The 26,172-nt window shown below is 41.3% G+C and overlaps 2 protein-coding genes across 20 annotated transcripts; both read right to left on the bottom strand.

Annotated features, from left to right (window-relative positions):
• Positions 1 to 59: 59 nt before the first annotated feature.
• Positions 60 to 3,631, bottom strand: LOC118234024 (zinc finger protein 484-like). Its single transcript, XM_035430303.1, has 3 exons — positions 3,279 to 3,631; positions 2,905 to 3,050; positions 60 to 2,733 (listed from the first exon to the last, which is right to left on the bottom strand). The coding sequence occupies exons 1-3, from the start codon at positions 3,487 to 3,489 to the stop codon at positions 1,594 to 1,596; spliced, it is 1,497 nt and encodes a 498-aa protein (XP_035286194.1). The 5' UTR covers positions 3,490 to 3,631; the 3' UTR covers positions 60 to 1,593.
• A 2,298-nt stretch (positions 3,632 to 5,929) lies between these two features.
• LOC118234016 (zinc finger protein with KRAB and SCAN domains 8-like) lies at positions 5,930 to 26,008 on the bottom strand. 19 transcript variants are annotated; one of them, XR_004766605.1, is made up of 6 exons: positions 25,595 to 25,981; positions 24,836 to 24,930; positions 14,824 to 14,909; positions 12,241 to 14,564; positions 11,518 to 11,601; positions 7,351 to 8,020 (listed from the first exon to the last, which is right to left on the bottom strand). XR_004766605.1 is itself a non-coding variant. In XM_035430274.1 (4 exons), exons 1-4 carry the CDS (start codon positions 18,130 to 18,132, stop codon positions 6,575 to 6,577), a joined length of 1,887 nt encoding a protein of 628 aa, XP_035286165.1. In that variant the 5' UTR covers positions 18,133 to 18,302; the 3' UTR covers positions 5,930 to 6,574. The 19 variants fall into 19 exon arrangements, 10 of the variants coding, with proteins under 10 accessions (XP_035286165.1, XP_035286164.1, XP_035286167.1 ...); XR_004766606.1 differs by lacking the exon at positions 25,595 to 25,981 and adding an exon at positions 25,257 to 25,535; XR_004766607.1 differs by lacking the exons at positions 7,351 to 8,020; positions 11,518 to 11,601; positions 24,836 to 24,930; positions 25,595 to 25,981 and adding exons at positions 15,552 to 16,075; positions 16,587 to 17,147; positions 17,276 to 17,343; positions 17,862 to 18,302 and having other exon boundaries at positions 13,895 to 14,564.
• Between the last annotated feature and the right edge of the window lie 164 nt (positions 26,009 to 26,172).

Genomic DNA, 26,172 nt, shown 5'->3' with positions numbered 1-26,172 from the left:
GATGCCCAACCTTATTGTCCTCTGAGACATTCAAGAATTGGATGAAACAGCACAGCAAATAGTCCCAAGTTAATGTTCTTTTATATATGGTATTCAGTAAATAAACACACGTCATAGGTGCACTGCAAGTGTACACCGGTACAATCACCAAAATGACAATTTTATTCATAAAAAGGTAGACATGCATTAAAAAAAAACATTGAAACTGTGATTCTGCTAAATATAAGCTCCCAACATCACTGTGTAATTTAATAAAAATCACAGAACACCCCTTTTTGTATTTGTGGTCACTCTGCACATGTCACTTCTTACTTATCAGGACAGATTATGGTGGTATAAGAGGTCCAGTGTTAAAGCAGCCCAAGCATACCATTCCTACCATATGAACATGCCTGCTAACGGGTATCCGCGGACATGCAGGATAAACATGGATCACAAATCTGGGTGATTAACACCACCAATAGTTCAAGGTGTTTCAGCATCAAACGCCTCTGTGAATTCTGGGTGTTTTAGCATCAAACGTCACCATTAATTCTTGGTGTTTCAGCATCAAACATCACCATTGATTCTGGGTGTTTCAGCATCAAACATCACCATTGATTCTGGGTGTTATAGCAAACATCACCATTAATTCTGCGTGTTTCAGTATCAAATTATATTGTAACAAGATGGCAAACACACTGTATCCCACATTAAGAGCAAACATACATTACAAATCAAGCCCAAATTCCAACTTTACTTTATAATTTTTACATTTTCAAAAAACATTTCTGATCTATGAGGAAAAATGTCCTTCTTGTAACTCACTTTTATTAACCATATACGTAACTATCTACACACCTGTCACCTGTACTAAGGTGAAGAGACTCAGTATCAACAAAAAAGCAACAAGCTAAATATTATAACTCACAAATATTATACAGGGTTGTGGCTTCTGCAGTGAAAACAATCCTGATATTGGAAACTGTTTAATGAAGCCTCCTGCTTGGCTTTAATTCTTTTATCCATCTATCTGAGCAAATATTTCTGTTTAGTGGTGACTCCAAGTGAACAGTCTGTCATTAAAATATAAACAGCAGACATTCACTTGTGTTAGCCCTAAAATTAACCAATTTAAAACTGCAAGTTTTGTGCACATAAAAGTGATAAATACTTAACATCTAAGGCAACCTAAAACCTTTAAAAAATGTTTCTGTAAATTTTTGAGGGTGCGGTTCTGATAAAAGCTCAGCTTGGGTTTCTACCTCACCCGCACATTTATTTCTAATTATTCTTTTTCTTTCAATTTTATTATTATTTTCCTCCTTCATATTATTTTATTTTACCCATGTTTTACTTATGCACAAATAAAAGATAAAAAAAATAATGAAAACCTGAAATAATTCCACAAACAGCCTTCCATTTGTAACAGGCACAAAATTAAATCATGGAAACCAAGCTAACAGAAAGAGTTTTCACTCTTATGCTCAGCACATCACATTTTTTTGTTGTGGAAACTTGGCGTGTGTCAGTGAAAGCAGTTAATTTCTTCTTTTTCTTCTGCAAAATGCAGTAGGTTGGGGCCATACCACTCCACAGGGAAATACAGCAGAGTTAGACTGCATGATGAAAATCCTCTTCTTCAGGGTACATGTACTGTATGCAGTGAAAAGGCATCTGTCCCGTATGAATCCTCTGGTGCGACTTGAGACTGGATCTCTGGGTAAAACATTTCCCGCACTGCATGCAGCGAAAAGGCTTCTTCCCGCTGTGGACGATCGTGTGCCTGATGAGATTGCTTTGCTTGGAAAACCTCTTCCCGCACTCTGCGCAACTGTACGGTTTCTCCCCCGTGTGACTGCGGTGATGCTCTTTCAGGTGACTGAAACGGGTAAAGCTCTTCCCGCAGAACGTGCAACAGAACCGTCTCTCCCCCGTGAATGCCCTTTGATAGGCGTTCATCTTTTGATCATCAGTCTTCCCCTTCTTCCCAGCACTGAAAGCACTCGTACTCAGAGTAGAGCCGGTCTCATACTGAGAGCCTGAGTGTGGCTGGGCTGGGCTCTCGCTGCCTCTCATGTGTTTTACTGAGGGTCCATGGTGCTGCTGCTGCTGGGGCAGTAATGTCTGATTCTCTCTCTCCACTGTGTGCACAAGTCTCTCTCTGTACTGACCCTGCTGTGTGTGAATGGCCTCTGATCTGAGCTCCTCACTGCAAACAGATGGCTTCTCACTCATCTTATCGAACTCCTCAACATATGAAGGCCCAAAAGAGGACAGTGTGTTTCCAGAGACTTCCATGGAGGCAGAAGTATGTCGTAGCTGTCTGTGACTCGGTGAACACTGTTCTGTAGCATTAGAACAAACTGGATCATCAGTTTCTATGTCACTGTCCCCTTGAGTAAAGGAAGTCCACACCTGACTGTCTCTCTCATACATTACATACTCAGAGTCCAGATTGTTGAGTCTTCCTGCACTGTGTTCACATCCTGACTGACTGAGTCTCCGGGCTACATGCTCTTCCTCTTGCTCTGCCTTCACCACAAACTCCAGTTCACTGAGCTCCTCATCACCGTGTTCACACCTGTGCTGCTCACTCAGCTCCTCTGGATCTCCTGCAGGTATGGGCTCGGTTTCCTGTTCCCCTTCTACAGGTGTGGGCTGTGTTACCTGTTCCTCTGCAGTAGGTGAGGGCAGTGGATCGATGTAACAGTCCTCTTCCAGTCTCTCCTTCTTGATAAGAAATGGTCTGGACTGTAACAGAATAGCCAAGAGATTAATGTGAATGCACCCTAAATCTGAGTCTGCATGAACTGCGTCTCATGTACACACACACAGATGTGCAGTTGTACGTGATAACGAGATGTCTTATGAAGTAAATGCTCATTTAGCAGCATGTAGGTGAACAGCACAGATAAAACTGACCTGGTTCCTTGTGATGCCAAACTGTAGAGGTGTGTCCACCTCTTCCACAGCTGTAGGTTTTGCTCCTCTCCTTGGTCTGAAGCCCCAGTCCTGCCCAAAGAATCTCTCTGCAGGGGGGCAATGTTCCACCATAGAGGGGGAACAAACTGAAACGCCAACAACAGGAAAATTTACTTAGCGGCCATAAGTCATTCAGCAAAACATAAGTAATATACGTAACTAACTGCACATCAGGCTTGTAAACTATATTCCGATTTGAGTTCAGAATTGAAAACAAAACAAAAAAACCAATGTTATGACACGCGTTTATTCATATCTAATTGGACAGCCAAACGTCAACATTGCCATTTGTTTTTGTCCAACTTGTCTCACACCTGTTTTTTTCCTTCGCGTCTTCATAAACTCGCGCTCCAGCACCTGTAGTTTGTGTTTCAGTGTTTCGATCTCCTTCTGACTCTGAGATATTTCCAAACGGAAAACAGCGCAGCTGTCTTCAACACGGTGGTTGATTTCAGCCACCGCTGCCTTAGCCAGTATCTCCATGATGGACACTAACTGCGTCTGAAACGTAACAAAATTAGACATGCTTGGGTTGATTCCTCGGCCCTCGATATCAATAAAGAAATCGTGAATCGACAGAACAGCCGTTATACTATTCCTATGCCGTTGGCTCGGAAGAAAACACAGCTTGCGCAGTTTATTTCCGTGAAAATTTCGAGTGACCGATGACGTACAATTACCGTAAACACCAAAAAAAATCGCACCAAATTAGAGATACACCTTTAAGTTTTTTTTTTTAACCGAAACTCTTCTGGAGATATGTTTACCTACAGAAGTTAACATGACGCCCCTTAACTAGGAAAGCAACTGGCCCATGCTATTACGAAAAATCATGTTGATGCAAATATAAGATTTTTAATACTCCCGTCTACGCCAATAGATGGTCAGCCGCTTACGTATGCGCGGAGAATATGTGCTTAAGTATATCTGTTTTCAGGACAACTGTATAGTATTTACCGGGCAAAAACTACTTGTCAGCGTAAAAAAATGTTCCTTAGTTAACTTAAAAGGACCGAGGGAGTCATTTCAGGGCTCCAAAAGTGCAACCAAAATTTAAAATAAACCGTGCAACCTGGATTTTAAATTGGGAGCACCGGTGCAACCGTAAACAATCGTTCTGGTGCGAGTCAGTTACAGTTTATTTATTTATTTATTTATTTATTTATTTATTTATTTATTTATTTATAATAATGCGAGCAACTATATTCTATACCTCATCATGGACTTGAAGTATGCTATTGAAAGTAATGGTACCACTTAAAACACATAATGACCTTAATCTAACTTTATCTGAATGTACACATGCACACATTTTCACCACCCTTGGCTGATCAATAGAACTTATAATTATTTTTAATCTTTATAATAAATGGTATATTCAATACATCATGGGCCTGGAAGGAGATATTCAGAAGCCAACTGCTCATTAACCAAGCGATTAACCAAACTGCAATAAAAGTGCACCTGGACAAGGTACATGTGCTAATGTTCACTCACAACTTTTGCAACTCTAGTTGTGAACAGATATACATCAGTGTCCATTGTTTTGTATAAAATTGCTGATGCTCCTTAAATTTTGGTGGCTGTTTTCTGATACTCCTATCTTGTGTGGGAGCTCGAAAAGGTAAATTATGAGAACTGCATTTGTAATTCTGAATATTACCAGACCTACTTCCTCCCCTATCAGAACTGAGGTCTCCCCTGAAAAACTTTAGTGTTTTTTTTTTCTTCCCTGCAACTCTTTTCCAGTGCAAGTAATCTTAAATGCATATTGAATGCTGGCTTTAACCTCACTCTAGAAGACAATTTGGTTTGAATTGAAAACTGGAAAACATGAGCAACAGAATATCACAGGAATGCTGTAAAATCTTGTAAAATCTTTTCATTTTTGAATAGAAAAGACAAATGTAATTACTACCAATCATGTCTAGCCAAGCACTGCACTTTGTGATTATACAGAATAACCATTGTGTTGTGCTCTAGAGTTTTTTACTCACTCAGTGTTAGCGGCTCTATCAGAATTCTGGATTAGAACCCGGGACCTTCTTGCTGTGAGGCGACAGTGCTACCGGACAGAGTGGATGGGTATTATGAAAATAATATTAGGCTATTCGTGTATTTATATAAGGTTTCTGTAATAATCCATACAGGGCAAAAATGCTCAACAAATAAAGGCATCAGCAAAAAAAAAAACCAAACAAATAACAAACAAAACTCAAATCACAGAAGACAGTGTACCTAGATTAAATGCTGTATATATTAAAAATACATAATATTCCTGAAAATGCAGCATTATCCACATAATTGAAACATGAATTTTTTTTTTAAACCTCATAAGAAAACTATAAAATGAAATTACACTGTACTGAGGCCAGATACTACTTATAATGACACCTGGGGTTAGTTGGGGTTAATACTACACAGTTTTAAGATGAACTGGATCTCGTAACCGACAGACAATCCCACACTAGAGAGTTCGGACAGCTCTTCTTTGTCAAAGGAACATCACTGGGAATACTGAAAGTTCTCTTCAGTTCATCTTTAACTTCGCTTCAGCAGGAACAGATATGAGTCCAGTCTGTATTTGGACAGTGACAAACTTTTTTGTTGTTTTGGGCCTGTACTCCAGCACATTGGACTTGAAAACAAAACAATGCATATGAGCTTAAAGTGCTGAATGTTATCTTTAATTGGGTAAACTGTGTAAGAACTGCAACCTTTTTTTATACACAGTGTCGTGTCTAGGAACCGACAGAATTCAAAGTCCAATCATTAATTTGTAGAAAACAATTTCACGAGGGAAAAGACACCACAGCAGCAAGCTCTTCAGAAAAGTTAGACTTTATTTGCACAGGTGCACAAAGCCGGATCAATTCCGACGAATTGAACATCGATTGTCAGTTTTACATTCATTTTATACACAAATGTACCCCACAACTCCCCTTAACACATTCCTTAAAATACCATCTGTCCTTCTTGGCACCACAATGATTTTGATTTCCTGCTCTTGGGTCGACCTGACCTTCTTGCCACCACAATGATTTTCTGTTCTTAGGTGATAACGTTATTGTGGAATGTTACCCCAACTTTCCCTTAAACAAATATTAGTCTTTATTCTGTAATTTTTATTTTCCATTAAGCATACAAGTTACAGAGTTATAGCCTCCTGTAATTTTCCATTTGTATTCAGGTTACATAGGGGTCACTGTAAAATATTAGTCTTCTAGCACTTTTATTTGGCAATAGTGTTTGGTTAGTTTTGGATTATTGTTCTCTGCTGTATTTTGGCAGTAGTGTATGATTAGTTTTTGGTTAGTGTTATCTGCTGAAGTTTTTGGCAGTAGTGTGATTAGTATTTGATTAGTGTTTTTTACTAGGTTCAGCCAATGTGGATGTAAATGCCTTCAAATTAAAGTTAATGTGGTTTCATATCAAACCAAATGCGCCGAAGTACAGAATAAAAACAACAAAAATTACCACGCTGTCCAAATACTTATGGACCGCCACACGCTAGCCTGTTCCATATAGCAGTTTGATTAATCTTCCATTTAAAAACAAACAAAAAGGAAAAAAACATAATCTACATGGCAATCATCCTCCCCCAGAACGGTCAGTTTCTACTGTGAACTCTCTGGTGTGTTTTAAGGCTACTTCTATGAGCAAAACTCTTCCCACACTGGCTGCAAACAAACGGTTTTTCTCCCGTATGAATTCGCTGGTGCGTCCTGAGACTAGACTGCTGGGCAAAGCACATCCCGCAATGTGCGCAGCAGAACGGTTTTTCTCCCGTATGAATTCGCTGGTGCGTCATGAGACTAGACCGCTGGGTAAAGAACATCCCGCAAAGTACGCAAACAAACGGTTTTTCTCCCGTATGAATTCGCTGGTGCTTCGTGAGACTATATTGCCGAGAGAAAAACATCCCGCAATGTGCGCAAACAAACGGTTTTTCTCCCGTATGAATTCGCTGGTGCGTTATGAGACTAGACTGCTGGGCAAAGCACATCCCGCAATGTGTGCAGCAGAACGGCTTCTCCCCAGTGTGAATTCGCTGATGAGTGTCAAGACCACACTGCAGACTGAATCGCTTTCCACAGTGAGTACAGCTGTACGGTTTCTCCCCTGTGTGGCTTCTCTGATGTAATTTAAGTTGACTGCAGTATTCAAAAGTCTTTCCACAGTGTGTACAACTGAACAGTTTCGCTCTCGTGCCAGACTTCTTTATAGTCTTGCCTTTCTTCCCAGCACTGAAAGCACTGGAACTCAGAGTAGAGCCGGTCTCATACCGGGAGCCTGAGTGTGGCTGGGCTGGGCTCTCGCTGCCTCTCATGTGTTTTACTGAGGGTCCATGGTGCTGCTGCTGGGGCAGTAATGTCTGATTCTCTCTCTCCACTGTGTGCACAAGTCTCTCTCTGTACTGACCCTGCTGTGTGTGAATGGCCTCTGATCTGAGCTCCTCACTGCAAACAGACGGCTTCTCACTCATCTTATCAAACTCCTCAACATATGAAGCCCCAATAGAGGACAGTGTGTTTCCAGAGACTTCCAAGGTGGCAGGAGTATGTTGTAGCTGCATGTGAATTGACAGATTCTGTGAGCACTGCTCTGAAGTGTTAGAACAAACGGGATCATCAGTCTCTATATCACTGTCCTCTTGTGTAAAGGAAGTCCACAGCTGACTGTCTCTCTCATACATTACATACTCAGAGCCCACATTGTTGAGTCTTCCTGCTCTGTGTTCACATCCTGTCTGACTGAGTCTCTGGGCTACATGCTCTTCCTCTTGCTCTGCCTTCACCACAAACTCCAGTCCACTGAGCTCCTCATCACTGTGTTCACACCTGTGCTGCTCACTCAGCTCCTCTGGGTCTCCTGCAGGTGTGGGCTCTGTGTCCAGTTTCTTCCCATCTTCTATCTGTTCCTCTGTTGCAGGTATGGGCTGTGTTACCAGTTCCTCTGCTCCAGGTGTGGGCTGTGGGTCACTGTAGCACAAGTCCTCTTCCAGTCTCTCCTGCTTGATTAGAACTGGTTCAGTCCTGACCCCCATGTTTGCAGACTGTAACAGACAAGCCAGTAGTTGCATGATAATTCAATATTCAGCATTAATATTAAAAGTCACATGAAGCTGTGAATATTGAGTAATGCTTGTATTATGGTATTTGTACAAATGTTTATTCTACCACCACATCGCTGGTGTAGCACACAGTCATCTATAAAATCAAATGGATAGAATAACCTAAAAAAAAGTAAACTTTTCATAATAGTAAAGTACTGGCCTGGTTCCCAGTGAAAAATGACTGTAAAGGTGTGCCGACCTGTTCCACACCTGCAGGTTCTCCATCTCTCCTCAGACTGAAGCTCCACCCCTGCCCAAAGATTCTATCTGTGCACAGCTCTTCCACTGCATGACAGAATGGTTGAATGCAAGTAATTGATTTATATGAGAAAAAACAAAAAATGTACAATAATCACATGTATTATGTGTCTTTTATGGACCAAGTTTTTAGGGAATTAGTCAGGCAGACAGCCTTGGTGCTCCCCTCCCAACCCCACCCCAAAGCACCCACTCCCTTTGCATTCATTCAGGTTATGATTACTTTTAGGTTTTAGGTTTATGCTTCTCTTCGTAGAACTTGTCATGCATGTAGTTTGTATTTACAACTGCTACTCTAATTCTTGGTTACCATGGTTAACTTGCACTAGTGCTGTAGTGATGTTGCAGCTGAACTCGCTGGTCCGGGAATGTTGTTGGCCAGGTCTGGCACCATTGTTTACATTAATCGAGTTAATGCATTTCTGTTTCTGCAATATTGCTAGGGGTTCTGGATAAGAGAGCCCGCTAAATGACTGTACTGTGACATTTGTCCTTAATTTTAAATGCCAAATGTTTAGGAAGAGCTGCTTAAGATTAAACAGCATCGTTGTACACAATATATTTTCCCAAATTACACGAAGGAAATAAACCACATCACGTTTTCTGCGTGCCAATATTTCAAAAGCAAATACATTCACTAATACCATTTCATAACAATAAATCCTCATATTCACCGAGAACTTCAACTCCAACAGATCGAGTGTTGACAGGACTCGCACGCGCTGATTTTATTTCCTCTTTCTGTCCTCGCGCCGACCTCAGCTCATGCTGCAACAACTGTAGTTTCTTCTTCAGCGCTTCATTCTCATGTAAAGTCGTAGATACTTTCAAACATAAAACTGAGGAACTGTCGTTAAAAAGTTTAGTAATTTCTGCTATCGCTGTCTTTGTCATGGTTTCCATAATAGTGGTTATCTGTGTTTGAAAATGAAGATAATTCGTCATTTTACCGAATGGTTTTATACAACCTTATAAAGACCTTAATAAAACAGCATTTATAGTTTTTGTAGCTACTGAGATTTATCGATTATGAGCCGTGGCTGACTATGCTAGCTGAGGCTGGGATGCTTGCAAGCATAGTTGTCGGCAGGAACATTCATTTCCGCAGGTTGATGACGTAAACATTTTACCGTAGATATTTAGTCCTGACCTTCTCCATGTTTGCAAACTGGAACAGATGAGCCAGCCGTTGCATGATAATTCAATATTCAGCTTTAATATTAAAAGTCACTTTTTAGAAGCTGTGAATATTGAGTAATGCTTGTATTATGGTATTTGTAGACCACCGTACAAATGTTTATTCTACCACCACATCGCTGGTGTAGCACACTGTCATCTATAAAATCTAATGGACACAACAACATCTAAAAATTAAAACTTTGTATGACACCCACGAGTGGCTTCATAGACACTAATGGTAGAAATGATGATATTTAAAAATTATTTTTTAAATGGTTATATTCCTATTGGTACATATGGTGAACTTTTTTATGTATTTATATTTAACTGCTTCATTCCTATTGGAATTGGAGTCCTCCAAGCACTCTGCTGGAGTTATTGAGAGTTTTGTAATGGCCTCAAGGGGAAGCTGTTGCAGGAGAGTGGGCAATGTTATGTGGGACTTCCCCTGTTTTCTCTTCATTCCTGATAAAGAGCTTTTAACAGCAGCAGAAGTTTTAAAGTCTCCTTCTTTCTTTCCATATAATACCAGGTTTGTAAAGTAGCACTCCCTATCAAACAGCCATTGTATGTCCATTTTTAAAATGTTTGTTTAGTTTGTATGCGTTATATCAAATGTAAAAGTTACAATCATTACTATTTAAACATAGAGGGAAAGTTAGCTAGGCTAGCTTTCCTCCCGTCAAGTGAAGGCAGTAAACGTATCCATGGTAACGGCTAATGTGGCTAACGCTAACGTTCATCATTAGTTATCGTTGAAACTATTTTTATTTTCTACATGTTATGCATGTATATTCAGTATTTTTATGGTAATTACATTTTATGCTCAACCTACTGTTCAACTAAGAGTTGAACCGTGTGGGTTTATATTTCTACTTTCACATAATTCCTGTTACCTAACTACAGCTAGCTGGTTAGCTAACTATGAGGCAGTATCCAGAGCCATTGAAATACTATGTTAGCATGTATGCTAGCTCATTTTAGCGATCTCAGTTCTCTATTTAATTTTAAAACACTTTAAATGTGCCTCTGTCTTAGTGAGGTTGTAGGAAAATTTTGAGGCTCCCCATGATTGAGATGACGTCACATGTTAAAGTTAGGGTATTCCCATCAATGTTGATCAAACTGTTTCCTCCAAACGCTCGATGCTTCATGATAAAAATACATCACATGTATAACTATACACTCATATAATCAATATGTAATCCAATAAACCTATATCAGTAGTTGCAGCTAAGCTTATGGAAACACAAGAAACCACAGTATCCACTGTAGAAAAAAAAGCAAACGCAGAAGGCTTTTAAAAAACCATACTTACTCAGCAGAAAACTAACACAACGTTATGGCCAGGTAAAAATGCTAGAAGGCGAATATTTTTCCAAAACTAACACAACGCTATTGAAGTACTAGAAGACTAACATTTTTACAGTGACCCTTATGTAAACTGAATATATATAGAAAAGTACAGGAGGCTATAAATCCTGTAACTTGTATGCTTAAAGAAACATTACAGAATGAAGACTAATATTTGTTTAAGGGAAAGTTGGGGTAACATTCCACAATAACTTTATCACCTAAGAAAAGAAAATCATTGTGGTGCCAAGAATGTCAGGCCAACCCAAGAGCAGGAAATTAAAATCATTGTGGTGCCAAGAAGGACAGATGGCTGGTATTTTTTAGAAATGTGTTAAGGGGAGTTGTGGGGTACATTTGTGTATAAAATGAATGTAAAACTGACAACCGAGGTTCAATTCGGCGGAATTGATCCGGTTTTGTGCACCTGTGCAAATAAAGTCTAACTTTTCTGAAGAGCTTGCTGCTGTGGTATCTTTTCCCTCGTGAAATTGTTTTCTACAGATTGGTGATTGGACTTTGAATCCAAAATTGAATCAAATCCATCCGGAGGTGTAACATTTACATTATAGTAATAATTTGGACAGTATGATATCTGATGTGCTGGACTGGTTCCCAGTGAGAAATGACTGTAAAGGTGTGTCTACCTGTTCCACACCTGCAGGTTCTCCATCTCTCCTCAGACTGAAGCTCCACTCCTGCCCAAAGATTCTCTCTGCACTGCTCTTCCACTGCATGACAGGATGATTGAATGGAAGTAATTGATTTATATGAGAAATAACAAAAATGTACAATAATCACATGTATTATGTGTCTTTTATGGACCAAGCTTTTAGGGAATTAGTCAGGCAGACAGCCTCGGTGCTCCCCTCCCAACCCCACCCCAAAGCACCCACTCCCTTTGCATTCATTTAGGTTATGATTACTCTTTTAGATTTATTCTTCTCTTCGTAAAACTTGTTATGGATTTAGTCTATTTACAACTGCTACTTTGATTCTTGGTTACCATGGTTAACTTGCACTAGTGCTGTAGTGATGTTGCAGCTTTACTCGCTGGTCCGGGAATGTTGTTGGTCAGGTCTGGCTCTATTGTTTATATTAATCGAGTTAATGCATTTCTGTTTCTGCAATATTGTTAGGGGTTTTGGGTAAGAGAGCCCACTAAATTAGTGTAACGTGACATTAGTCCTTAATTTTAAATGCCAAATGTTTAAGAAGAGCTGCTTAAGATAAAGCAGCCACGTTGCACATAATATATTTTCCCAAATTACACGAAGGAAAGAAATCACATCATGTTTTCTGTGTGCCAATATTTCAAAAGCAAATATATTCACAAATACCATTTCATAACAATAAATCCTCATATTCACCGAGAACTTCAACTCCAACAGATCGAGTGTTGACAGAACTTTCACGCGCTGATTTTATTTCCTCTTTCTGTCCTCGCGCCGTCCTCAGCTCATGCTGCAACAGCTGTAGTTTCTTCTTCAACGCTTCATTCTCATGTAAAGTCCTAGATACTTTCAAACATAAAACTGAGGAACTGTCGTCAAAAAGTTTGATGATCTCTGCTATCGCTGTCTTTGTCATGATTTCCATAATAGTGGTTATTTGAGTTTGAAAATTAAGATAATTCGTCATTTTACCGAATGATTTTATACCACCTTATAAAGACCTTAATAAAACAGCGTTTATAGTTTTCGTAGCTGCTGAGATTTATCCATTATATGCCGTGGCTGACTGCTAGCTGAGGCTGGAACGCTTGCAAGCATATTTGTCGGCACTGGAATTCTACCGCTCATCGCTGGATTGCTGTAGACTGCAGCCACTAGAGGCGGGTCTCTCAGAAATACTGAACCTATCACTAAGCCTTCTGTGTTTTGTGTACTCGCTAGAGCCCGCCCTCCGAACTTTGATGGGTGAAAAGGACGGTTTTAATTTCAATCCTTATTTAATGTCGCACGTAGCGTCACTAAAATAAATAAAAGTGACGGTTTTAATTTCAAGCCTTATTTCATGCCGTACGTAGCGTCATTGAAATAAATAAAAGTGACTGTTTTAATTTCAAGCCTTATTTCATGTCGCACGTAGCGGCATTGAAATAAATAAATAAATAAATAAATACGTACATTTCGTGCCACATTTAATTATTTATGCTCACATTTCATTTCGTCATTATTTAGTTATTGTCACATTACACTGTATATTTAATTATTTATAGATGCATTTATTAAATTTTTTCCTAAATATTCCTCCATAAGGTTCAGCCAATGTGTATACAAATGCCTTCAAATTAAAGCTGACGTGGTTTCATAACAAACCAAATGTGCTGAAGTACAGAATCAAAACAACAAAAATGACCCCGCTGTCCAAATACTTAAGGACTACGCCACACAGCCTGTTCCATATAGCAGTTTGATTAATCTGCCATTAAAATTTTTTTTTTATTTTTTTTTAAACATCATCTACATGGCAATCATCCTCCCCCAGACTGGATTGGTCAGTTTCTACTGTGAACTCTCTGGTGTGTTTTAAGGCTACCTGACTGAGCAAAACTCTTCCCACACTGGCTGCAAACAAACGGTTTTTCTCCCGTATGAATTCGCTGGTGCGTCGTGAGACTAGACTGCTGGGCAAAGCACATCCCGCAATGTGCGCAGCAGAACGGTTTCTCACCAGTGTGAGTTCGCTTATGCGTGATAAGATTACATCTCAGGCTGAATCGCTTTCCACAGTGAGTACAGCTGTACGGTTTCTCCCCCGTGTGGCTTCTCTGATGTATTCCAAGTTGACTGCAGTGTTCAAAAGTCTTTCCACAGTGTGTACAACTGAACAGTTTCGCTCTCGTGCCAGACTTCTTTATAGTCTTGCCTTTCTTCCCAGCACTGAAAACACTGGTACTCAGAGTAGAGCCGATCTCATACTGAGAGCCTGAGTGTAGCTGGGCTGGGCTCTCGCTGCCTCTCATGTGTTTTACTGAGGGTCCATGTTGCTGCTGCTGGGGCAGTAATGTCTGATTCTCTCTCTCCACTGTGTGCACAAGTCTCTCTCTGTACTGACCCTGCTGTGTGTGAATGGCCTCTGATCTGAGCTCCTCACTGCAAACAGACGGCTTCTCACTCATCTTATCAAACTCCTCAACATATGAAGCCCCAATAGAGGACAGTGTGTTTCCAGAGACTTCCAAGGTGGCAGGAGTATGTTGTAGCTGCATGTGAATTGACAGATTCTGTGAGCACTGCTCTGAAGTGTTAGAACAAACGGGATCATCAGTCTCTATATCACTGTCCTCTTGTGTAAAGGAAGTCCACAGCTGACTGTCTCTCTCATACATTACATACTCAGAGCCCACATTGTTGAGTCTTCCTGCTCTGTGTTCACATCCTGTCTGACTGAGTCTCTGGGCTACATGCTCTTCCTCTTGCTCTGCCTTCACCACAAACTCCAGTCCACTGAGCTCCTCATCACTGTGTTCACACCTGTGCTGCTCACTCAGCTCCTCTGGGTCTCCTGCAGGTGTGGGCTCTGTGTCCAGTTTCTTCCCATCTTCTATCTGTTCCTCTGTTGCAGGTATGGGCTGTGTTACCAGTTCCTCTGCTCCAGGTGTGGGCTGTGGGTCACTGTAGCACAAGTCCTCTTCCAGTCTCTCCTGCTTGATTAGAACTGGTTCAGTCCTGACCCCCATGTTTGCAGACTGTAACAGACAAGCCAGTAGTTGCATGATAATTCAATATTCAGCATTAATATTAAAAGTCACATGAAGCTGTGAATATTGAGTAATGCTTGTATTATGGTATTTGTACAAATGTTTATTCTACCACCACATCACTGGTGTAGCACACAGTCATCTATAAAATCAAATGGATAGAATAACCTAAAAAAAAGTAAACTTTTAATAATAGTAAAGTACTGGCCTGGTTCCCAGTGAAAAATGACTGTCAAGGTGTGCCTACCTGTTCCACACCTGCAGGTTCTCCATCTCTCCTCAGACTGAAGCTCCACCCCTGCCCAAAGATTCTCTCTGTGCACGGCTCTTCCACTGCATGACAGAATGGTTGAATGCAAGTAATTGATTTATATGAGAAATAACAAAAAATGTACAATAATCACATGTATTATACGTCTTTAATGGACCAAGTTTTTAGGGAATTAGTCAGGCAGACAGCCTCGGTGCTCCCCTCCCAACCCCACCCCAAAGCACCCACTCCCTTTGCATTCATTTAGGTTATGATTACTGTTTTAGGTTTATGCTTCTCTTCGTAGAACTTGTCATGCATGTATTTTGTATTTACAACTGCTACTTTGATTCTTGGTTACCATGGTTAACTTGCACTAGTGCTGTAGTGATGTTGCAGCTGTACTCGCTGGTCCGGGAATGTTGTTGGCCAGGTCTGGCACCATTGTTTACATTAATCGAGTTAATGCATTTCTGTTTCTGCAATATTGCTAGGGGTTCTGGATAAGAGAGCCCGCTAAATGACTGTAATGTGACATTTGTCCTTAATTTTAAATGCCAAATGTTTAGGAAGAGCTGCTTAAGATTAAACAGCCCCGTTGTACACAATATATTTTCCCAAATTACACGAAGGAAAGAAACCACATCATGTTTTCTGCGTGCCAATATTTCAAAAGCAAATACATTCACTAATACCATTTCATAACAATAAATCCTCATACTCACCGAGAACTTCAACTCCAACAGATCGAGTGTTGACAGGACTCGCACGCGCTGATTTTATTTCCTCTTTCTGTCCTCGCGCCGACCTCAGCTCATGCTGCAACAACTGTAGTTTCTTCTTCAGCGCTTCATTCTCATGTAAAGTCGTAGATACTTTCAAACATAAAACTGAGGAACTGTCGTTAAAAAGTTTAGTAATTTCTGCTATCGCTGTCTTTGTCATCATTTCCATAATAGTGGTTATCTGTGTTTGAAAATGAAGATAATTCGTCATTTTACCGAATGGTTTCATACCACCTTATAAAGCTCGAATAAAACAGCATTTATAATTTTTGTAGCTACTGAGATTTATCGATTATGAGCCGTGGCTGACTATGCTAGCTGAGGCTGGGATGCTTGCAAGCATAGTTGTCGGCAGGAACATTCATTTCCGCAGGTTGATGACGTAAAAATATACCGTAAACACTGAGGAAAATTGCCAACACAAATGATAAAGACCGTTGGACGATAAGGGCTGGCTCACGTTCGGTATTACAATTCATCCCAATGGTGTTTGATGGGGTAAAAGTCAGGGCTCTGTGCAGGCCAGTCAAGTTCTTACCCACCAAATTCAGCAAGCCATTTCTTTATGGACCTTGCTTTGTGCACAGGGACATTGTCATGCTGATACAGGAAAGGGCCTTCCCCAAACTGTTGCCACAAAGTTGGAAGCACGCAGTTCTCTAGAATGTTATTGTATCTTGTCCCTGAGTCTCATCCTTATTCCCAGCACTGAAAGCACTGGAACTCAGAGTAGAGCCGGTCTCATACCGGGAGCCTGAGTGTGGCTGGGCTGGGCTCTCGCTGCCTCTCATGTGTTTTACTGAGGGTCCATGGTGCTGCTGCTGGGGCAGTAATGTCTGATTCTCTCTCCACTGTGTGCACAAGTCTCTCTCTGTACTGACCCTGCTGTGTGTAAATGGCCTCTGATCTGAGTTCCTCCCTGCAAACAGACAGCTTCTCGCTTATCTTTTCAAACTCCTCAACATATGAAGGCCCAAAAGAGGACAGTGTGTTTCCAGAGACTTCTATGGTGGCAGGAGCATGTTGTACCTGTGCGTGTATAGACAGATTCTGTAAGCACTGTTCTGTGGCGTTAGAACAAACTGGATCATCAGTCTCTATGTCACTGTCCTCTTGAGTAAAGGAAGTCCACAGCTGACTGTCTCTCTCATACATTACATACTCAGAGTCCAGATTGTTGAGTCTTCCTGCACTGTGTTCACATCCTGTCTGACTGAGTCTCTGGGCTACATGCTCTTCTTCTTGCTCTGCCTTCACCACAAACTCCAGTTCACTGAGCTCCTCATCACCGTGTTCACACCTGTGCTGCTCACTCAGCTCCTCTGGGTCTCCTGCAGGTGTGGGCTCTGTGTCCGGTTTTTTCCCATCTTCTACAGGTGTGGGCTGTGTTACCTGTTCCTCTGTTGCAGGTGTGGGCTGTGTTACCTGTTCCTCTCCTCCAGGTGTGGGCTGTGGGTCTCTGTAACACAAGCCGTCCTCCAGGATCTCCTCCTTGATAAGAACTGGTTCAGGCCTGATCTCCTCCATGTCTGCAGACTGTAACAGGAACAAAGGAATTATTCTGAATTTACCCCAGCAGTTGGTAATAATGCATAGTAAATTTGCAGAGTATGATTTCTGATTGTCTGGTTCCCAGTGAGAAATGGCTGTAAAGGTGTGTCTCCCTGTTCCACACCTGCAGGTTCTCCGTCTCTCCTCAGACTGAAGCTCCACCCCTGCCCAAAGCCTCTCTCTCCGTACGGAAGGACAGGATGGTTAAATGCACGTAATTGATTTATGTAAGAAATTTACAATAATCACATTCATTACATTTGTTTAATGGATGTTACAGTTCATCAGGTTATGGTTTTATGTTTCTCATCTTAGAATTTTTTATGGATGTAGTGTATATTTACGACTGGTACTTTGATTCTTGGTTGCCATGGTTAACTTGCGCAAGTGCTGTAGTGATGTTGCAGCTTTACTCGCTGGTCTTGTTGGCCAACTCTGGCACTATTGCTAATAGTAATGGAGTGAATGCACTTATGTTTCTCCGGTATTGTTATGGGTTCTGGGTAAGAGAGCATGCTAAATAACTGTAATGTGACATTTGGCCTAAATTTTAAATGCCAAATTTTAAAGAAGCACGACTTAAGATGAAACAATATACGCAATATATTTTCCCAAATTACATGAAATAAGCCATGGCAATATTTCAAAAGCAGATGCCATCACAAATATAAATTTTACATAACAAATCCTCGTATTCACCGAGAACTTGAACTCCAACAGATCGAGTGTTGACAGGACTCTCACGAGCTCCTGCTATTCCCTCGTTCAGTTCTCGCGCCGTCCTCAGCTCATGCTGAAACAACTGTAGTTTCTTTTTCAGCGCTTGATTCGCATGTAAACTCCTAGATATTTTCCAACACAAAACTGACGAACTGTTGTCAAAAAGTTTGGTCATTTCTGCTATCGCTGACTTTGTCATGATTTCCATTATGGAAGTTATCTGTGTTTGAAAATGAGCATAATTCGTCATTTTATCAAACGATTTAGCTCCACCGCTTCAGTGCCTTAATAAAACAGCAATTCTGCTTGTGTAGCTACCCAGATGAAAAATGTAACTCAATCAGGGTCCGTGGCTGGCTTTGCTAGGCGAGACGTTAGAAGCTTAGCTTTAGGTGAAGCTGAAATAGTCTGTCACAAAGACAATATTTTCGCAGGTTGATGACGTAATAATTTACCGTAAGTACTTAGTAAGAAATCCCCCCCAAAAAAATTGATAACCAATGGCTTACTGCTGCGTGCGTACGATTTGTGTTCATGCTTTAAATTCATTTCAAGTGAACCAAAAATGCCAATAATAGTGACCGATGCATATTTAAAAAATATGGATATTAATATTTGACCTACTGTAAAGTTTTCCAAGAAAATCTTTTAAAATTCTCAGTGATCTTGTGGGTCATGACAATTTCCAGGAAAAATCAGCAAAACCATTCAGCTGTTGCTCCACATTGGCCAGTCCGAACTTCGCATCATCCTCGTGATAAAGTGCACCATTGGTCTTTGTGTAGGACAAGCAGACTTGTAGCTAGTAGTGAGCTACAACACCTCCAAGGTTCCCGCAAAATCTGTGGTTGCTGGATCGTATATGTAACCCACTTGGAACATTTTATTTCACAATCCAACGCGAGTCAAAACTACAGCATATTAACAAGGTTGCAAGTACGACAGCGTTACGGTGAATTCTACCGTTGCTGCCTCGTTTCTTCAGGGTGAGCGTGTGCAGATGATCGGCTAAAATAAAAAAGAGGCCAAAACTACACTTTACACTTTAACTGAAACGTTTTTATTTTATTAAAGCCATCTGAAGCGCAGCACTCAAGCTTCATGCATTATCATGTGTCTTCATGAACACTGTGAGCACAATTTTTTTTTTTTTAACTCAAACTTCAGCACAAAGCACAAAGAGCCAATATCAAGATTATTAATGCACACCATTTCATTTGACAGTGAAATCAGATGAGTTTGAAGGTGCTTTAAATAAAAGTAATTCTCACACTAGTTATAGCAGTATGGTTGCAGTCCTTACATTAAATTACAGGCATTTAGCAGACACTCTTATCCAGAGGGACTTGGGCAACTTTACACAACATAGCATTTACATTGCATCCATTTATACAGCAGGATATATACTGAAACAATACAGGTTAAGTACTTTGCTCAAGGTGATGACTTCTGTGGTGTGCCCTAAGGTCACGACCTCGAGCAAATCTCTTTCCACACAGCGTGCAACCAATTGGTTTAAATCCGCTGTGAATCCTCTCATGTTGCGCAAGATTGCTTTTGCGATTAAAACACCTCCCACACTGTGTACAGCTGAATGGTTTCTCCCCTGTGTGAATTCGGTGATGTGAGGTGAGACTACTAGAGCAATCAAAACTCTTTCCGCAATATATGCAAACGAACGGTTTCTTTCTAAAGCGAGCTCGTCCATCAGTCTTGCCCTTATTCCCAGCCCTGAAAAGGCTGGTACTCAGAGTAGAGCCGGTCTCATATTGAGAGCCTGAGTGTGGCTGGGCTGGGCTCTCGCTGCCTCTCATGTGTTTTACTGAGGGTCCATGTTGCTGCTGCTGTGGCAGTAATGTCTGATTCTCTCTCTCCACTGTGTGCACAAGTCTCTCTCTGTACTGACCCTGCTGTGTGTGAATGGCCTCTGATCTGAGCTCCTCCCTGCAAACAGACGGCTTCTCGCTCATCTTATCAAACTCCTCAACATATGAAGCCCCAAAAGAGGACAGTGTGTTTCCAGAGGCTTCCAAGGTGGCAGGAGCAAGTTGTAGCTGTGTGTGAATTGGAAGACTCTGTGAGCACTGTGCTGTAGTGTTAGAACAAACTGGATAATCAGTCTCTATGTTACTGTACCTTTGGGTAAAGGAAGTCCACAGCTGACTGTCTCTCTCATACATTACATACTCTGAGCCCAGATTGTTGAGTCTTCCTGCACTGTGTTCACATCCTGTCTGATTGAGTCTCTGGGCTACCTGCTCGGGCTTCATGACAAACTCCAGTCCACTGAGCTCCTCATCATCGTGTTCACACCTGTGCTGCTCACTCGGCTCCTCTGGGTCTCCTGCAGGCGTGGGCTCTGTGTCCGGTTTCTTCCCATCTTCTACAGGTGTGGACTGCGTTACCTGTTCCTCTGTTGCAGGTGTGGGCTGTGTTACCTGTTCCTCTCCTCCAGGTGTGGGCTGTGGGTCTCTGTAACACAAGCCCTCGTCCAGTCTCTCCTCCTTGATAAGAACAGGTTCAGGCTTCATCTTTTCGTTGTTTGCAGACTGTAACAGAGCATCCGAGGAATTATTCTCAATTTACCCCGAGCAGTTGGCAATAACTGAATGCCAATTAAATAAAATAACATTTAGCAGTATAGTATTGATAGCATTTAGCTGTGCAGACTGAGAAGTCAGAGCAGGACAGAATGAACCTAACATGACAATGCACAACATGTTCAGCTTTAATATTAAAAGTCACATGAAGCTGTGAATATTGAGTAATTGCATGTACTACGGTATTTGTAGACCACCATACAAAAGGTTGATTCTACCACCACATTGCTGGTGTAGCACACTGTCATCTATGAAATACAATGTACAGAATAACCTAAAAAAGAAAAACGAGTAAAAATGTGCAGGCGGAGATTTCTGTAAAGGTGTGCCTACCTGTTCCACACCTGGAGGTTCTCCATCTCTCCTCAGACAGAAGCTCCACTCCTGCGCGGAGCCTCTCTCTCTGTATGGCTTTTCCACTGCATGACAGGATGGTTGTATGCGCGTAAATGATTTACGTGAGAAATTTACAATAATTACATTTGTTTAATGTATCAAATCAGTCGGGAATTATTCAATCTCAGTGCTCCCCTCCCATCCCCACCTCAAAGCACCCCCTCCCTTTGAATTCATTTAAGTTATGGTTTCATGCTTCTCCTCTTAGAACTTATGGTTGTAGTCCGTATTTACAACTGGTACTCCGATTCTTGGTTACCATGGTTAACTTGCACTAGTGCTGTATGTTGCAGCTTTACTCGCTGGTCTGGGAATGTTGTAGGACATGTCTGGCACTACTGTTTATATTAATCGGGTGAACGTACCTCTGTTTCTGCTATATTGTGAGGGGTTCTGGATAAGAGAGCTCGCTAAATGACTAATGTGACATCTGGCCTAAATTTTAAATCACAAATGTTCAGGAAGCGCGACTTTAGATGAAACGGTACACGCAACATATTTTCCCAAATTACATGACATAAGCCACATCATGATTTCTCCATGTCAATATTTCAAAAGCTCATACCATCACAAAATATCATTACTTAACAATAAATCCTCATACTCACCGAGAACTTGAACTCCAACAGATCGAGTGTTGACAGGACTCTCACGCGCTCCTGCTATTCCCTCGTTCAGTTCTCGCGCCGTCCTCAGCTCCTGCTGCAACAACTGTAGTTTCTTTTTCAGCGCTTGATTCTCATGTAAACTCCTAGATATTTTCCAACACAAAACTGACGAACTGTCGTCAAAAAGTTTGGTAATTTCTGCTATCGCTGACTTTGTCATGATTTCCATTATGGAAGTTATCTGTGTTTGAAAATGAGCATAATTCGTCATTTTACCAACCGATTTTGCTTCACCACTTCAATTCCTTAATAAAACAGCAATTATGTTCGTGTAGTTACGTAGACGAATAATGTAACTATCATTCAGGGCCCGTGGCGAAACACTACACGCTTATCTTTAGGTGTCTACGTTAAGATAAAATTGTTTGTAGTGAAGACCATATTTATTTTCGCAGGTTGATGACGTAATTTACCGTAAATACTCAGTAAAAATTGCTAATAAATTTGATTCCCATGGCTTACAGCTGCGTCCGTGTCACTTGTAATGCATTTCATTGATTTCAGATGAACCAAACATATCAACAATAACGGCTGATGCATACGAATAAATATAGACATTAATATGTGGTCTACCAAAAAGTTTTCCAAGAACATTTTTTCAAATTCCAAGTGATCTTTGAAACCATGACAAAATTTCCGGGAAAAATCTGAAGCATTCAGCTGTTGCTCCACATAGACCATTACGTACTTTGGATCATCCTGGTGATAAGGGGCATCAGTGGTCTTTGTGTAGGACAAGCACAGACTTGTAAATCGTAGTGAGCTACAATACCTCCAAGGTTCCCCCAAAATCTGTGGTTGCTGGATCATATGCAACCCACTTGGAACATTTTATGGCACAATCCAACACGAGTCAAAACTACAGTATAGCAACAGGGTAGCAAATATGAGAGGGTTACGGTCGAATCGGCCTTTGGCGCCTTCTGTCTTCTGGATGAGGGTGTACAGATGTTTGGCTAAAATAAAGAAGAAGCCAAAACTACACTTTTAATTAAAAACTTTTTATTTCATTGAAGTCATCTGATGGATAGCACTGATGCTTGATATATAATCATGTGTCTTCATGAATATTGTGAGCACAATTTTTTTTCTAACTCAAACTTCAGCACAAAGAGCTAATATCAAAATTATTAAGGCATACCATTTCAATCAATGCAGTTTATTTCAACAGTGAAATCAGATGAGTTTGAAGGTCCTTTACATAACAAGCACGGAACTGCCCAGACCCATGGCACAACTCACTTCCGCAGACACATTTTAGCTGCCACCACCTGTGCATGCGTCCCACAAAACGTCCCTCAAAGGTCATCCGGTCATAGGTCATAGGTCACGGCGGCAGTTCCTGCACGTCATGGGAAAAATAATTCTTACACCAGTTATAGCAGTATGGTTTTCCTTCTCTTATCCAGAGATACTTTTACAAAGCATCAATTTAAACAGCTGGATATATACAATGAGGCACAAGGCCTGACACTGACACTATATATACTGCTGACACTGGTACTGTCCTACCGGGGAATCTAACCTGAGACCTTTAGGTTACAAGACCAACTCCGTACCCATTACACTACACTCCGCGTGTGAATCCTCTGGTGAGAAATAAGACTACGCTTGCGAACAAAACTCTTCCCACACTGGGTACAGCCATGTGGTCTCTCTCCCTGATGACTTCTGTGGTGTGCTCTAAGGTTAGCATCCCAAGCAAATCTCTTCCCGCACTGGGTGCACTGATACGGTTTCTCTCCCGTATGACTCCTCTGGTGTGCTCGAAAGTTAGCTCCGCGAACAAATCTCTTCCCACACTGCGCACAACCAAATGGCTTATTCCCGTGAACCCTCTCATGTTGGACAAGATTACGTTTGTGACTGAAACGCTTCCCACACTGTGTACAGCTGAATGGTTTCTCCCCCATGTGAATGTGGTGATGTGCCATGAGATGACTACCGTGAACAAAACTCATCCCACAATATACGCAAATGAACGGGTTCTTTGCACAGTTAGCTTGTCCATGAGTCTCATCCTTCTTCCCAGCACTGAAAGCACTGGTACTCAGAGTAGAGCGGGTCTCATACTGAGAGCCTGAGTGTGGCTGGGCTGGGCTCTCGCTGCCTCTCATGTGTTTTACTGAGGGTCCATGTTGCTGCTGCTGGGGCAGTAATGTCTGATTCTCTCTTTCCACTGTGTGCACAAGTCTCTCTCTGTACTGACCCTGCTGTGTGTGAATGGCCTCTGATCTGAGCTTCTCACTGTAAACAGACGGCTTCTCACTCATCTTTTCAAACTCCTCAACATATGAATCCCCAAAAGAGGACAGTGCGTTTCCAGAGACTTCCAAGGTGGCAGGAGTATGTTGCAGCTGTGTGTGAATTGGCAGATTCTGTAAGCACTGTTCTGTAGCATTAAAACAAACTGGATCATCAGTCTCTAGGTCACTGTCCTCTTGTGTAAAGGAAGTCCACAGCTGACTGTCTCTCTCATACATTACATACTCAGAGCCCAGATTGTTGAGTCTTCCTGCACTGTGTTCACATCCTGTCTGATTGAGTCTCTGGGCTACATGCTCTTCCTCTTGCTCTGCCTTCACCACAAACTCCAGTTCACTGAGTTCCTCATCACCGTGTTCACACCTGTGCTGCTCACTCAGCTCCTCTTGGTCTCCTGCAGGTGTGGTCTCTGTGTCCAGTTTCTTCCCATCTTCTACAGGTGTGGGCTGTGTTGCCTGTTCCTCTGTTGCAGGTGTGAGCTGTGTTACCTGTTCCTCTGCTCCAGGTGTGAGCTGTGGGTCTCTGTAACACAAGCCCCCTTCCAGTCTCTCCTGCTTGATAAGAACTGGTTCAGGCTTGACCTTTTCCACGTCTGCAGACTAACAGAGGAGCCAAGGAATTATTCTGAATTTACCCCAGCAGTTGTTAATAACTGAATGCCAGTTAAACAAAATGACATTTAGCAGTACAGTATTGATAGTATTTAGGTGCGAAGACTGAGAAACCAGAGCAATACAGAATGAAACCAAACATGATAATGCACCACATGCCGAGCTTAACATTCACATTAAGCTGTGAATATTTGTATGAATTATTAATGGATTATGGTGTTTGTAGACCACCACACAAACGCTTATTCCACCACCACATCGCTCATGTTACACACTGTCATCTATAAAATCAAATGGACAGAACAACCTCTGAAAATTAAAAACTTAATGTAAATAGTAACAATTTCCACAGTAATGATTTCTGATGCGCTGGCCTGGTTCCTACTGAGAAATGGCTGTAAAGGTGTGCCTACCTGTTCCACACCTGCAGGTTCTCCGTCTCTCCTCAGACTGAAGCTCCACCCCTGCCCAAAGTTTCTCTCTCTGCACGGCTCTTGCACTTTACTCTCTGTAAAGAATTTGTTTATATGAGATGTACAAAAAAAATTATGTATTATATGTCTGATTGTCTGCTCTTCCACTGCATGACGGGACGATTGATTGTACATAATTAATTTAAATGACAAAGAACAAAAAAACGTACAGTAATCATGCGTGAATCAGTTAGAAGTAAATTATTCAGACAGCTTCAGTGCCCCCCTCCCAATCCCACCCCCACATTAGCACTTCCTTTTTGGTTATGCAATATCGTTATGGTTTTATGTTTCTTTTCCAAGAGCTTGTTATGGATGTAGTCTGTGCGTATCTACAGCCGGTACTTTAAGTCTTGGTTACCATGGTTAACTGGCTTTAATATTGTTCTGATGTCGCATCTTTACTCGCTGGTCCAGGAATGTTGTCGTGTCGGGTCTGGCACTGTTGTTCTGTTTCTTCTATATTCTAAGGTGTCTTGGGTACGAGAGCCCGGTAAATGACTGCATTGTGATATGTGGCCTTTATTTTGAATTCTAAATTTTAAGGAAGCGCGACTTCAGAAGAAACAGCCCCGTTGTACGCAGTATATTTTCGCAAATTAGGCTACATGAAATAAACTTTCTCCCTGTCAGTATTTCAAAAGCAAATACCATCACCAATATCATTAAATAACAATAAATCCTCATAGTCATATTCACCGAAAACCTGAACTCCAACAGATCGAGTGTTGACAGGACTCTTACGCGCTCCTGCTATTCTTTCTTTCTGTTCTCGCGCCGTCCTCAGCTCCTGTTGCAACAACTGCAGTTCCTTTTTCAGCGCTTCATTCTCATTTAAACTCCTAGATATTTTCAAACACAAAACTGAGGAACTGTCGTCAAAAAGTTTGATGATTTCTGCTATCGCTGACTTTGTCATGATTTCCATAATGGTGGTTATGTGTGTTTGAAAATCAGCATAATTCGTCATTTTACCAAGCGATTTTTCTCCACCTTTTAAATGCCTTAATACAGCACGATTTTTATTAAGCTACTTAGATAAAGAATGGGCCCATCAATCAGCAGCCGTAGCTCGCCTTGCTAACTGAGACGCTTGCAGCTCAGATGTAGGTGAGGATCATTCATTTCCGCAAGCTGATGACGCAAAAAATTTACCGTAAATACTGACCAAAAGTGGCAAAAAATGAATTGATCGAACCCCAAACGGCGTGGGTAAATTTGTGTAAATTAATTTGATTTATTTCAATAGAATCAACGTGGCCAATAACAAAGACTGA

This window comes from Anguilla anguilla, chromosome 8 (genome assembly GCF_013347855.1).
Source record: "Anguilla anguilla isolate fAngAng1 chromosome 8, fAngAng1.pri, whole genome shotgun sequence".
Lineage (NCBI taxonomy): Eukaryota > Metazoa > Chordata > Actinopteri > Anguilliformes > Anguillidae > Anguilla > Anguilla anguilla.
The sequence above is the reverse complement of the archived record's forward strand: the minus strand, read 5'-3'. Positions and strand labels throughout refer to the sequence as shown.

Coding starts and splice junctions, on each gene's coding strand:
- LOC118234024 (XM_035430303.1), bottom strand. CDS start 3,489: ATGTCTAATTTTGTTACGTTTCAGACGCAGTTAGTGTCCATCATGGAG. Junction 3,051..3,278: donor GACGCGAAGGAAAAAAACAG/GTGTGAGACAAG, acceptor TTGGCGTTTCAG/TTTGTTCCCCCTCTATGGTG. Junction 2,734..2,904: donor TTGGCATCACAAGGAACCAG/GTCAGTTTTATC, acceptor ATTCTGTTACAG/TCCAGACCATTTCTTATCAA.
- LOC118234016 (XM_035430274.1), bottom strand. CDS start 18,132: ATGACGAATTATGCTCATTTTCAAACACAGATAACTTCCATAATGGAA. Junction 8,366..11,517: donor AACCTGCAGGTGTGGAACAG/GTAGACACACCT, acceptor TCTGTCATGCAG/TGGAAGAGCTGTGCACAGAT. Junction 8,021..8,279: donor AACCTGCAGGTGTGGAACAG/GTCGGCACACCT, acceptor TGTCTGTTACAG/TCTGCAAACATGGGGGTCAG.